Source organism: Magnolia sinica, chromosome 14 (genome assembly GCF_029962835.1).
Source record: "Magnolia sinica isolate HGM2019 chromosome 14, MsV1, whole genome shotgun sequence".
Taxonomy (NCBI): Eukaryota; Viridiplantae; Streptophyta; class Magnoliopsida; order Magnoliales; family Magnoliaceae; genus Magnolia; species Magnolia sinica.
The window spans coordinates 77052065-77065787 of NC_080586.1; the positions used below are offsets into that span (position 1 = coordinate 77052065).

At 38.0% G+C, this 13723-nt stretch overlaps 1 protein-coding gene across 1 annotated transcript; it reads right to left on the minus strand.

The window, feature by feature from the left end:
- Positions 1 to 1044: 1044 nt before the first annotated feature.
- Positions 1045 to 13495, minus strand: LOC131226282 (E3 ubiquitin-protein ligase AIRP2-like). Its single transcript, XM_058222088.1, has 5 exons — positions 13275 to 13495; positions 6871 to 7021; positions 6683 to 6749; positions 6361 to 6595; positions 1045 to 1502 (listed from the first exon to the last, which is right to left on the minus strand). The coding sequence occupies exons 1-5, from the start codon at positions 13352 to 13354 to the stop codon at positions 1292 to 1294; spliced, it is 744 nt and encodes a 247-aa protein (XP_058078071.1). The 5' UTR covers positions 13355 to 13495; the 3' UTR covers positions 1045 to 1291.
- Between the last annotated feature and the right edge of the window lie 228 nt (positions 13496 to 13723).

The following is a 13723-nucleotide window of genomic DNA, read 5'->3' on the forward strand; positions in this document are numbered from 1 at the left end:
GTGGGCCCACGTAATATTTCACTGGTGTGCGTCATCCAGTCTCCCATCTTAAATGGGCCATGGTTATACAAAAAATAAAAAAATAAAAAATACAGTACGGCAAAAGTATCTCTATAATTCAGTTTAGACAATGAACTTGTCAAAAAACAAAAGATAAAAACACTTTTCATATTAAAAAAAATAAAAATAGCAGACACATTCTGATATACAAACTGTTCTAATGGGGAAAGTTGGAGATTGCAAAGGGTTTTATATGTAAGTTTGAAATGGTAACCAATAATATTTTATTTAAAAAAAAAACTGCCTATTTAAAATGGAGGATTTAAAAGTTTGGGATGGAAATCCCAAGGAAAAAATGGAAAAACAGGTTACATCATGAATGTGTATATTACAAGCTGCTGCTCAAGTATAAAACATGTATAATACATATTTTATACACAGCATAAAATAATATACTCTAGATGGTGTGTTTAGAAAACAAAAGATGTGCAGCCAAGCAACAAGTGACTTAGTGTGTGTTTGGATGCCACACAAAATGCGTTTTGCCACAAATTTCTCCTGACGGATGATGACAGCAGTCTGCTACCTGTCAGGAGCATACCAACGGCTTGAGTTAGATGTGCAATTGTGGCCCAACCCACTCTCCCCAAAATACCTTGGCCTATGGGCCATGCCCCAAAATATCCCAAAATGGAAGATCTTCAGTTGAATTAACCCGGAATACAACTCACCCTTGCTGTGGAACATATATTGAAAGGTTAGGATTGTCCTATCAAGTAGGTTTTAGGGACACCGTCCAACAGCCGCCGTGTTTGGACAGTGAATAGCCAGATATCAGTTCCCCTTTCAGCTCTTGGCCTACAAAAATAGATGGTTAGGAATAGCAGTTCTGCAGTCACTTGGGTGTTTTTTATTTTTTGGAAGGGGAAGGGGGGGGGAACATGGGCAGTGATCAAGGGTCTGGATAACTGAACCAAAGGGGCCATCTTCATGAATTGAAAACTGCTTATATGGGGTGATGGTGAAAAGAAGGGGAGCCCAAACTTACATAGAGAACCTTTCATTATGTACAACGCATTTACATAATCCTAAATACAAATTTACATACCTAGTCCCATGGATTCTGGCACTCATTAGCCAAAGACGGCTTCAGAACGAGAAATTAGCGCTTCGAAATCTAAATTAATCGAAGAAGCTCAATTTGGCCATCCATCGTTGGCCGAACAGAAAGGAATTATTGGCGGATTGATTGTCCGCTGTCCATGATGGCTGCTATACAAATCGACTGAGCTCATTTAACGTGGGAATCGTAGGAGTCGAAAACAGTATCGGGGATAACATCAGGCAGCTTATCTATGTACATGAAGAGCCGCCTCAGGTTCTCCCTTGTCAGCGTTGCTGTGTCAACTATCTCTCTGCTGTCGGTGAAGATCCAGAGGTCACCTGAGTTCACCCTCTTGAGGCTGTCGCGGCAGAAGGGGCACGACTGCGATCTTGAGTGCCTGCAGACACCAAAACCCATGAGAATATATACAAATGCAATTGGATTTCCAAATTTCAATCCTGGTTGCATAAAAGAGAAGTTATGTGACCCCCAATGATATATGTAGAATCCTTGCATCTTGAATTTGTACAAGTGGGGCCCATCATATGATATGTCCACTGCCGATGGAACATCTCTAAAATGTTTTGGACTTCAGTCTGTCAAGTGCATATCACTGCTGAATCTTTTCTTAACCTTCTATGTTCAGTCTTCGGACCAACAGGTTGGAACTATTCGTCAGGAAGGTCCTTGAGCGCATTGTCAATCCAAAGTGTGGCCCATCAGATTGAGAATCTAGATCATCGAGCCACATACAAACTCAGACCACAAGTTACTCCACGTATATTGGGGGTCAACAATCATACAAGTCATCTGAATAAACAGGGCATCTGTACAAAGCAAAAAACACGAAAAACAGCTTTAGCAGGTTGTAAACACTGTTAAAGTGTTAGCATTGTTTCAAAGTGGGTCACACATAGAAGCCATGTCTAGGCATAGGATATCGACAGTTTGGATCATCCGTTAGAGAGCACTTGGTGGGGCCCACAGGGAGGTGGTAGCATACACAGTTGTGAGGGGCCACAAGTACCTATTGTGAGAGACGTATTACATTTTTCTTTGCATGTGTGGAGACGAGTTGTTTTTTTTTTTCAAATACAGCAATGGGAAGAGTTTAAGAAAAAACCTACAGCTACAATAATACACATACTAGGCCTCAGTTGCCTCTCCTCTTACTGTTCCCCAGCTTGGGTCTGGCATGAGGAGCGGAAGATCCAGGCATCAGTCATCTTCTTCAAGCTCAAAAAGTTCTGTAAACTGACAAACACAAGGTGAACCACCCAACCTCCTGAACACCATATTTGCTGATAATTACCTGCGTCCATAGTCTATCATCCTCAATCCCAAACCACCAAAGCCATTTACCTAGTAATGCACGGTTCATTAAATGCAAATCTTTCAAACCCCATTCCCAATTTGCTGTGAGTGGAAACCTCTTTCCATCTTAGCAGAGATGGAGCTTCCTTTCTTGCTTATCCCATTCCACAAGACCTCTTTGCAGCTTCTCATTGTGCCAAATAACATTCAAGGGCAATTGAAAGAGGACATATATTATACAGGGATGTTAGAAAAGGTGGCTTCAGTGTGAGTAAAGAGGCCCCCCCAATGAAAGATATGCTTCACCAGTTTGCCAAGTGAACGCAGTAGACCAAAATAAGTAAGAGCAAAACCTTCTGAATTTGCATCTGAACACATTGGCCAGAGTTAGAATCCAATCATTCTTCATTCAAACGGGTTCCAGTCATCTCACTCTTCTGTGTTGAATTTAAGTCCTGAAGCGGCTTTGAAACATCTGACGACCCTCTCATCTTTAAAACATCCCAGGAACCTCTCATGTTTGCTATTTGAGATGAGTCAGTAAGCTATGCCATGGCAGTTTACCATGAGAAAGCAGTATAGAAAGACAAGTAAAAGGTAAATTTCTGATTTTGCATCTGAAGACATAGGCTAGAACTTGAATCCCTTCTTCATTCATACGCCAATCATCTCTCCTGTGTGTGTTGATTTTAAGACCCGAAACGGCTTCAAAACATCCGAGGACCCTTCCATTTGCAACTTGGGATGAGTCGGTAACACAACATGGTAATGTGTTGTCCAGTAATGGCAATGCATTTAGAAGGTCATATTGTTCAGATTCATAATGAAAGTTTTGGCATAAGTTTGACACTGGCTGCAAAACAAATGCAACCCTCCTTTATCTGGGTCAGGGACCACCGAGAGTAATAGGCCATTACATATGTTTATTACAATCGAGCAGTATCTAATAGTCTTGCAAGGGGAAATTTCACAACCCTGTCCGCCCACTTTGAAGCCACGGATAAGGTCTGCTTTCCTAGCATGTAGAATCATCTTGCCTAATGCTTAAGCTACAACAAGGAGGAGAAGGGTGCCCTAAAGGTCCCCTTGTTGGATACAAAGCCTTCTTTTGTCCCATTGATCATAATGGAATAGATCTCCAATGATATGCATGACGATATCAATTGCCTCCATTTCAGCCCAACTCTGAAGCATGTATAGTAGAAAATCTCAATTCACATAAGAGGCCTCCTTGGTGGATTCCCATAAAGCCATGAAAAAAAGCCTTTCGGGGTTCATTGATCATAATTGAATAGATCTCCGACGACAACATCCATTACCTCCATTTCATCCCAAACCCCAATCTCCGAAGCATGTATGGTAGAAAATCCCAATCCACAGTCATACGCTTACTCCAAAATCGAGTTTGCATAAGATACCCAGATTGCCTTCTCTATATCTTGAATCAATACATTCATGTGCTATTAGGGTCCATCCAATATTTGTCTTTCAAATAGGAAGGCCCCTTTGTGCATTTGAAATTACATTACCTAAGACTTTCCTCGTTTGGGTAGCAAGTATTTTGGCGAGGATTTTGTGTAGACTTCCCCTTAAGCTTATAGGTCTAAAGTCCCTTACCGTTCCACACCTTCAGAGACTCTAGCATGAAATTCCATGATGAAATCCAAGAGGTCCCTCTTAATTGTCTTCCAAAACACTTGGAAAAATGCGATGGGAAAGCCATCCTTACCAAAAATTGCCCCCCGCTGCGAGATGTTTCAAAATTCTTCAATGATTATCCTATGCAACATCAGTGCTCCATTTTCTAAAAGGAATGCCATGTCAGACACACTGCTATTTCAATAAGAGAAAACCATGTCACAATGGGAAAGCCAAGCTATTCTTCCAGGAATTTAGCAGCCTGTAGCATATAATGTCTGCCTAATTTCAAGGCTCACAAGATGTTTCAAAATTCTTCAGTGATTCTCCAATGCAAAAAGGGTACTCTATTTTCTTTTTAAAAAAAAAACAAATGCAATGTCAGAGAGTGCCATTTCAAAACGAGAGAACCTTGGGGCTTGTTTGGGTGGTAGCCCTTTATCATTCAAGGTGAAATATTGCTATACATATGGCAATCTGAATAGAGAGATGAGCAATTTTCCCTAAATAAGAGTTTCGGAGGTAGGAATGGAGTCATTTAACCTTCAAACCACAGATGTACCAATTCATCAGACATGCAGGATTTAAGCCGTCCATCAGATGCACTGTATTGTAATAACCACCCAGGCCTTAAAATTAGGCGTATCCATTCTTCAAGTAGGCCATAGTGTAAAAATTAGGCACATCCATTCTTCATATAGACCATAGTTGTTGCAGAACTCTAAACAGTGTGTTGAGCTGCGATGACAGCTACAGAAGCCTATCAAGCAAAAAAAAAATAGAAAAAAGAAAAGGTTTTGCAGTGTCAGCCAAACAGGCCCTCAATTTATCTTTTTGTTGAAGTTTAGCAATATTCATATGCTTTTCATAAAGTTCTGAGGGTATTTTTATTTTATTTTATTGATAAGCAGATTTAGATAGTTTGGCCATGTGCGATGGAGACCAAGAACTGAAATGGTTAGGAGTGAGTTGGTTCAAGTTGGAAGGCTTTGAAAGGGCAAGGGGAAGACCCAAAAGGGCATGGGTGGAAGGGAGCTAGTAAGAAAAGACTCAGTAACCTGTGGTTTATCTAAAACATATGGTCCTTGGCAGAGTTGAATGGTGGAATAGAATTCTTGTAGCCAACCCAAATCAATTGGGATAAGGCTTAGATGATGATGATAGGTAAATTGGGTAAAGTTATTTATGTATTAGTCCCATTTTCAATATCTGAAGGGACCGTGGACACATTCACATATTGGGTTTTTTTAGGTCCCATGTTTGACACTAACATGGGTGTCCATGTCCAAGTTATATAGTTATAACCTGTTGGTAAGGCTTCACTTGTTGATTAATGGCATCCTCCACACATAGAGGAAGATGGATCCCCCAGTTTCACATTTATAGACTGTAACCACCATCGATTGAGCGCACACCCAGGAGTTGTACGAAAATACTAAACATTTTGCTATCTATGTAACTTAGACACTGATTTGTCAATGTCAAACACAGAACAAGTGGCAAACAAGATGACCATGGGAAACCCTATACGTTGAGCTGTTCATACAGTTGTATGACAATGTAGAAAAATCCATCTATAACGATATATACATGCAGAGCATTGCATGCAGAAAAATCCATCTATAACGATATATACATGCAGAGCATTGCATGCAGAAAAATCCATCTATCTCTACAAAGTAGGATAGTTGATAAGGCATTGAATGTAGAAAAACATCCATAATGTAGAAAAATCCATCTGCATCCACAAAATAGGATAGTTGCTAAAGCATTGAATGTAGAGAAATCCAACTACAAAGTAGAATACATCCATCTATAAAGTAGGGATACATGCACACACGTTGTTATATAGACAATACCAAGAAATGCAAGAAGAAGAAGAAGAGATGTTTTTCCCCATAGCCATGCCACCTAGTACCCAAACTCCAAAGAATGTCTTTCTAATAGGGATATAATTTGAAAAATACAGTGTCCACCGTAACAAGGATTTCATGTGATAATGTAATTGAATTGATAGAATGCTACAACAACTGCATCAATTTTCCCTCCCACTATGTGAACAACTTGAAATTTAACTATGCCAATTCCACTATTGGTCAAAATACTCAAAACCACACAATACCAATAAAACAGAAGAAAGAACCTAGACTTGGGTAACATGATCTTTATTGGTTTAGGATAATTTGGCAAGCATTGCTAAATCCTAAATCATTTGCTCAAAAAAAATAAAATAATAATAATAAATAAAAAGAAGGCAGCACACATGCTTAATGCTCATAATCAAGAGATCAAAAGGAGAGTACCATTCTCGATAGCACTTCATGCACATTGCATGGCTGCAATTGGGCAACACGATCTTACTGTTCATCTCCATGCAAATCCCACATTCTTCTTCTCTTTCAACATCCACCTCCGAATATTGCCTCCTTTCTTCATCATCTCTTCTACGATACCTTTCCATGCAAACTGCCTTTTGTTTTTTATCTTCCATATCTGTGATCCCGCTTTGAAGTTGCAGCAATGAGGGAAAAATCACAGCTGTCCATACAGAGTAAGGAATGCTGACTGAGAGTTTCATAAGATTGAGATCAGGGTATTGACTTAAGTCCAAGATCGATGACTTACCATAGAATTCTCCAATACTAGCTTTCCTTTCATGGACTGACATGGTTGTTGTGCCATCTACGTGAACCTACAATGCGGAGTTGGCTGAGTTAAGCAAACACTTGACTCGTGAATAAAGAAGCATGCAGGACTGCCTATAACTTGACGACATTAAAAATAAAAAAACAAAAAAAAACATGGATTTCAACCTTATATATCAGAATTCTCAGAAGTCCAAGGAAACCAGCAAGGCGACAATCGGTCCATTGAACAAGAAAAAGGAACAGGTGCGCAGCTGGACTGTATGACATTCTCATCTGAAGGCAGGCACCATCATATTCCCTTGGAAAATCTGATGCCCTACACCTTGCATTACAAGATTAGAACATATACAGTAGAAGCCAATAGCATGTTTTCGTTAAAAATGGCTAGAAGTAACTCACGATTCAGATTTCAGACAGATTTAAAAAGAATTTACAAAGAAAGGCTTGAGAAAAAAAGTATCTTGCAAAAAGGTGAAAAGACAAAAATGCATTTCAAAAGAAACCACAGAACATAACTGAATTCTGCTATCAACTAATGAAAACTCAAGGTAACCCTTGACCTCTTAAACCATGGGTAGCTTACTAGATTTCAAAGTTCTGACCTAGAGAAGTCTTCATAACAGTAGAAACACTAAGCATCTTTGTTTTAAATTTTGCTTTTTATGCTTCATCATCATTAAAAAAAAAAAAAAATGCTTTATGCTTATTTATTCTAATGTTTAGCTCTATATTTTATTGTTAGGAGGGTCCATTCTCACACTTTCTTTGTTTGACCTCAATACTCGTAGTCCAGCAATAGGTTCTAATTCAAGATGTTTACATCCACGCATTAGGAACCTTCGAACACAGGTGTCAATCCTTGGGACTCCTGCTCAAGCTTTGAAATGTCCTCTTGCCCTACCACCAACTGTTTCAATCGTGATCCCAGGAAAGCCAATTTCACTCAATCAATATCTACCAGTTCAATCTTTGTCATTTTTCAATCTAATTACTCTATGTTCCTATAAACAAAATAGTTATTAGCTAAATGTTTATTTTTTTTTTTCAAAAGTAAATGTTTAATATTTATAATTGCAAATGTTTGCTTTGTAATTGCAGATATTTATAATCACTCATGTTTAACATTTATAATCGCATAAATTAACTATATTTTATTTTAGCTTGTAAAATAGCAAGGACATGGCTATGATGATCCTGATGATCATATTATTTTACTTTATACAGGTTCTCCCAGCTGATTGTGCCACTTTTTTCCTCTTAGAACCTGCCAACTTCCATCCTTCCTCTTCATACACTCCATATAGGCAAATCGTTTCCAAAGTAAGCCAGGCACATCCACTGGTTAGCCAATTGGTTGCATGAGCTGCATTGCAGACACTACTAAATACTCCTAGAAGGAAACCTTTGAAAATCAACTTAAATGAACTTCAACACAATTCATAGTAAGTAATGAACCAATTTGCCTTTCAGCCACAATCTGCTAGACATGGTTACATGAATGCAACATGATAAGAAAGACGCCTAGCTTGGAAAAATTAGAAATAAAAATGGGTGTTCCAACAAGAACAGCAAAGTAAGCTCAGGGTGATAAGAAGATGAATATAAGCATGCAAACTCTCAAATACGGACTATGATCATTCTAACCATATGATCTAAAATTGACATGTTAGCACTCTCAATGCTTTATTGAACAAAATTCTGTTACCCATAAAATCATTTTTAGCACGAATTTGACCAAAATGCACAAAATGGTTCACAGCTATTCTTTTTTCGTTGTCAGGTAAAGAGCACGCTGCAATGAATGGTACCAGAAAAGGAAATAATATACTAAGTATATATCAAAGGAATAGCATTACTACATAGATACTCTTCCAAAATAATAATAATAATAATAATTTAACTATGTCAATACTATTTATAAGATTGGATTCATTCCGGAATCCAAAGTTAAAAAGAGAACACGTTTTCTTTGAAATGTACATAATATATATTTTTTAAGTACATGAACCATCATCTCCTCGACATATCAATAAGACCATTTATCAACTTTTACAAACCAATATGTGGGGATTCCATTCTATGTGACATGTATACATGATCTAATTTATCCCTCTAAATGCATATGATAAGCAAGGGGGGGTTATCTGATACTACGGCAACATATGTCGCTTGATAAGCAGGCACACAAATTGTATACACATCAAACATTAAACTCAAACTAAACCGACCAATTTGTGGAACCCAGTGTTTTAAATAGCAGTAGCATGATGCGTAGCGCTCAGCCCTCTATAGCGTGTAGCGTAAATACGTACACGATACTTCTATTTTTTAATTTAAAAGTAGGACAAATATAATAAATAGTGAAAAAAAAGGGAAAAAAAATATAAAAATGCCTAAAAGATGATTCATTTTATCAATTCTAAGCATGTTTAAAAAAGTTATTAGTTATCATTTATCAAAAGCCAATCCACATATATAAGCCTAATCAAATAATTATCACATCAACAACTTTCTAAGCAAACCACTTTAATTAATGTCTAATTGAAACCACAAGTCACAATTATGAAAAGAAATAAAAATCCCATAGGTTAAAAGTATCAAGTATAATATAAGTGTCACATTCCTCAACATTAGAAACAAAGAAAACATGAAAAAATAAAAAATAATAAAAAAAATAGTAAAAAAATACATTGTAGCTTACGCTACAGACGCTACGCGCTACGTAGCTGCAGCGTACGCTACGACCCCTGTAGCATACGCTATAGGGGATTTATGCCATTTGGGACGCTGTGCACTACAGGGGATTTACGCTATTTGGGACGCTACATAGCGCTATGGCCACACTACACTACATAGCGTACACTACCGCTACGCTACGGGCGCTATTTGAAACACCGGTGGAACCCACTATTGATAAGTCAAAGCCCTAAAATCAAAGTTCTTGAACAATCCTAACTTCTGACTCGTAGACATTCTTTGTTGAAATAGAGCCATAGGATGCTCCTCTCAACCGTCCAATCAATGTCCACCAATCCAATAGTCACGTGATCAGGCAATCTTAATTTTTTGCTCATGATACATCTAAACTGGGACCCATGATTTGGACAGTTTAATTTTAATTATTTGTATGCCACACATGCAGTTCAAAATAATTTCTGAGTGCCTGCATGTCATCCATTGCACTCTTACCTTAGCATCAAAGTTTTCCTCTTAAGCAAAGATGCAGAAATAGCCAGCTGTTTAGTAATCTCCATTATTTTAACAATAACAGGTTAAGAGCTGCAACATGCGAGGCTTGCCCATTGCATGCTCTAGAACAGTTTTTGAGCCCTTCTAACAAGGCTGTGCAAGTGCCCTTGCAACCACACATGCCAACATGTGAACTCCAAGCCGCTCATCAAACATTAAACTCAAACTAAACCGACCTATTTGTGGAACCCAGTGTTTTAAATAGCGGTAGCGTGATGCGTAGCGCTCAGCCCTCTATAGCGTGTAGCGTAAATACGTACACGATACTTCTATTTTTTAATTTAAAAGTAGAACAAATATAATAAATAGTGAAAAAAAAGGGAAAAAAATATAAAAATGCCTAAAAGATGATTCATTTTATCAGTTCTAAGCATGTTTAAAAAAGTTATTAGTTATCATTTATCAAAAGCCAATCCACATATATAAGCCTAATCATATAAATATAACATCAACAACTTTCTAAGCAAACCACTTTAATTAATGTCTAATTGAAACCACAAGTCACAATTATGAAAAGAAATAAAAATCCCACAGGTTAAAAGTATCAAGTATAATATAAGTGTCACATTCTTCAACATTAGAAACAAAGAAAACGTGAAAAAATAAAAATAAAAAAATAAAATAGTAAAAAAATACATTGCAGCTTACGCTACGGACGCTATGCGCTATGTAGCTGTAGCATACGCTACGACCCCTGTAGCATACGCTATGGGGGATTTACGCTATTTGGGACACTGTACGCTACATGGGATTCATGCTATTTGGGACGCTACGTAGCGCTATGGCCACGCTACGCTAGGTAGCGTACACTACCACTACGCTATGGGCGCTATTTGAAACACTGGTGGAATCCACTGTTGACAAGTCAAAGCCCCAAAATCAGAGTTCTTGAACAATCCTAACTTCTGACTCGTAGACATTTCTTTGTTGAAATAGAGCCATAGGATGCTTCTCTCAACCGTCCAATCAATGTCCACCAATCCAATAGTCACGTGATCAGGCAATCTTAATTTTTTGCTCATGATAAATCTAAACTGGGACCCATGATTTGGACAGTTTAATTTGAATTATTTGTATGCCACACATGCAGTTCAAAATAATTTCTGAGTGCCTGCATGTCATCCATTGCACTCTTACCTTAGTATCAAAGTTTTCCTCTTAAGCAAAGATGCAGAAATAGCCACCTGATTAGTAATCTCCATTATTTTAACAATAACAGGTGAAGAGCTGCAACATGCGAGGCTTGCCCATTGCATGTTCTAGAACAGTTTTTGAGCCCTTCTAACAAGGCTGTGCAAGTGCCTTTGCAACCACACATGCCAACATGTGAACTCCAAGCCGCTCATCAGACAGGCCCTGCAGTGTGGATGCCCTGGTCCAAAATGAGGATGATGTTCTCACCAAGTGGTGGACAGGCATACAGAAAATGGACAGTAAAAAGTATTGAGCACATGGTTCACCATTTGAAAATACCAACCTAATTTTAGTCCCCAGTCATCCACACAGTGGGGCATCTGATGAGCGACTTGAATCCAGCACATCATGCTACAATGCTACATTAGCAACTGTGGCTTCAAATGCCTTGCGAGTGCACTCACACAAGTCCCATTCACATTCTTTTTTTCTGGTGATCTGGGCACTCAAATGATACATCTACCAAACAAGACTCCACAGATTGATGTAACAGCGTTAAATCTTACACATTTCCCTTTTTTTTCAGTACTAGGCAAGTGTGCAAGGATTTGCAAAATATTATGCTGAACAAGAAAATTTTTAATACTCTAGCAGAGTGTGATGGATGATGGGCACACACTTAGACATCGCATGCACAGCATACAAGCAATCAAATTAATTATAAAACCATCCAAATGGTACCCAGTGTAGATGTAAGCTTATTTGATGATCTTACTATCAGATTGGTGGACATTTATTGGACAGTTAAAAATGAAAAATACCCAACGGTCCTATAACGAAAAACAAGTTTCCATGAATCAGACATTGGGATTGTTCAATCCATCTGACCTTGGGATTGTGGCTTGGGGACAGTGGGCGGCACAACCTAGTCAGTTCATCTAAATTAATATATGCCTCATGTACAATTTCTTAGTGCCTCCGTATCATCAAGCATTCATCAGCAGCCTGGATAACATAAAGCCTCATGCTGAATTCAGTGCTTATGAGATGCCACACTTGAAATAGGAATCCACTGAAGATGTATTTTGCAGCTACACTTTTAGAGTTTCTGGCAACATTATTATTATTACTATTATTTTTGAAAGGTAACGATACTAGGGATTTTACCCTGGATCGCTAACACACTACACTCTCTACCAGGATAAGGAAGCTTCCACTGCATTTCTCTCACAAATCTACAAATACAAAACTAATCCTGCCAGGATCAAAATACCCAAAAGAAAAAACACATGAAATGGCCATAGAACGAACTAAACCAGAAATATCTTTTTCTTATCTTTTTCTTTTGGCTAAAAAAGAGGGGAAAAAAAAATCAAAGAGAAATCCGGAAGATACAAAGAGATATACTAATAAACAGTATAAAAGAACACGATCTTTCGCCCATGAACGTTAGGGGGAAAAAGAAAAGAAATAAAATCAGGAAATGAAATTCACAAGCACAGAGGACATGAAGAAAATGCGAAATTTCAACATACGCAAAACACACAACCAGAAACACCGGAAAAATTGCAACCTTCAAACCATCAGGAACGATTCTCAACCAGAAATTGCAAGAAAAAAATGTATAGAATCTCTTCAAGAAATATGAAACTCAAAACAAAAACGCCTTTCCCAAGGAGGGGCCAAAAAGTAGAAACTCACGAAATACCAAAAACTTTAATTTTGACGGGGCGTTTGGTTACACCAAATATCATGATAGTTTATGATTAATCAGTCCATTTTGATGCAAAATCTCATGAAATTTGGTGCAACCAAACACACCCTAAAAAAACATAAATTCGGACAAAATTTTCCAAAATGATAAGGAAATTTATTCCAAAACAAAGGAGAAAAAAGAAAAAGAAAATTCCACGAAAAAAAAATTTCCAAAAATAAGAATAAAAATATCATACCAAAAAGAAATTTCAATCAAAAACCACAAAAATACAAAAATCCAGACAAAAGCACCATTTCCGAGGAGAATCGACCCCAAAAAACATGATTTTTGAGCTGCAAGCATCAAATTCAACCAAAAACTCCCAAATCTTCATAAAATCCAAACCAAAAAGGCTATTTCCGAGCAGAGATCGAACTCAAACAGGAGAGGAAAAAAAAAACAGAAATTTCATCGATCGAACTTCACTTACAGTGTATTCGCATGCTGTATATCGGCTTCCAGAACTTTCAGCGAATCCTTGAAAGATCTTCTCATCGGATTCAAATACATCTCTCCCTCTCTCTCTCTCTCTCTCTCTCTCTCCCTCCAATCTCTATCTACAAAATCATCCAGAGATATTTCAAAACCCTAATCCTCCAAAACCCTCTCTCTCTCTCTCTCTCTCCCTCCTTCTTCTTCCACTACTGATTTTTTCTGTTTGAGAAAGAGAGAGAAAGCGAGTGTTTATCTAGATCCGACACGTGGAATTAAAGGTGTCAGACAGGCGTCAAAAGAAAGCGTCGAAATCCATTTCGACGCCGGCTTGAGAAGGAGCAATTTCTGACATCCTTATCCACGATCGGAGGTTTTTCTACGTATAGTCGACGTATTGTTGTACGGTAAACGCGTACTACGAGCATCCAATCGATAGCGATTTTC

Excerpts from the sequence above, each read along its gene's own strand:
- LOC131226282 (XM_058222088.1), bottom strand. The coding sequence starts at position 13,354 with ATGTATTTGAATCCGATGAGAAGATCTTTCAAGGATTCGCTGAAAGTT. Across the intron at positions 6,596-6,682 it reads TAGTATTGGAGAATTCTATG|CTGTGATTTTTCCCTCATTG; the intron begins GTAAGTCATCGA and ends CTGTATGGACAG. Across the intron at positions 1,503-6,360 it reads ATGAAGTGCTATCGAGAATG|GCACTCAAGATCGCAGTCGT; the intron begins GTACTCTCCTTT and ends TGGTGTCTGCAG.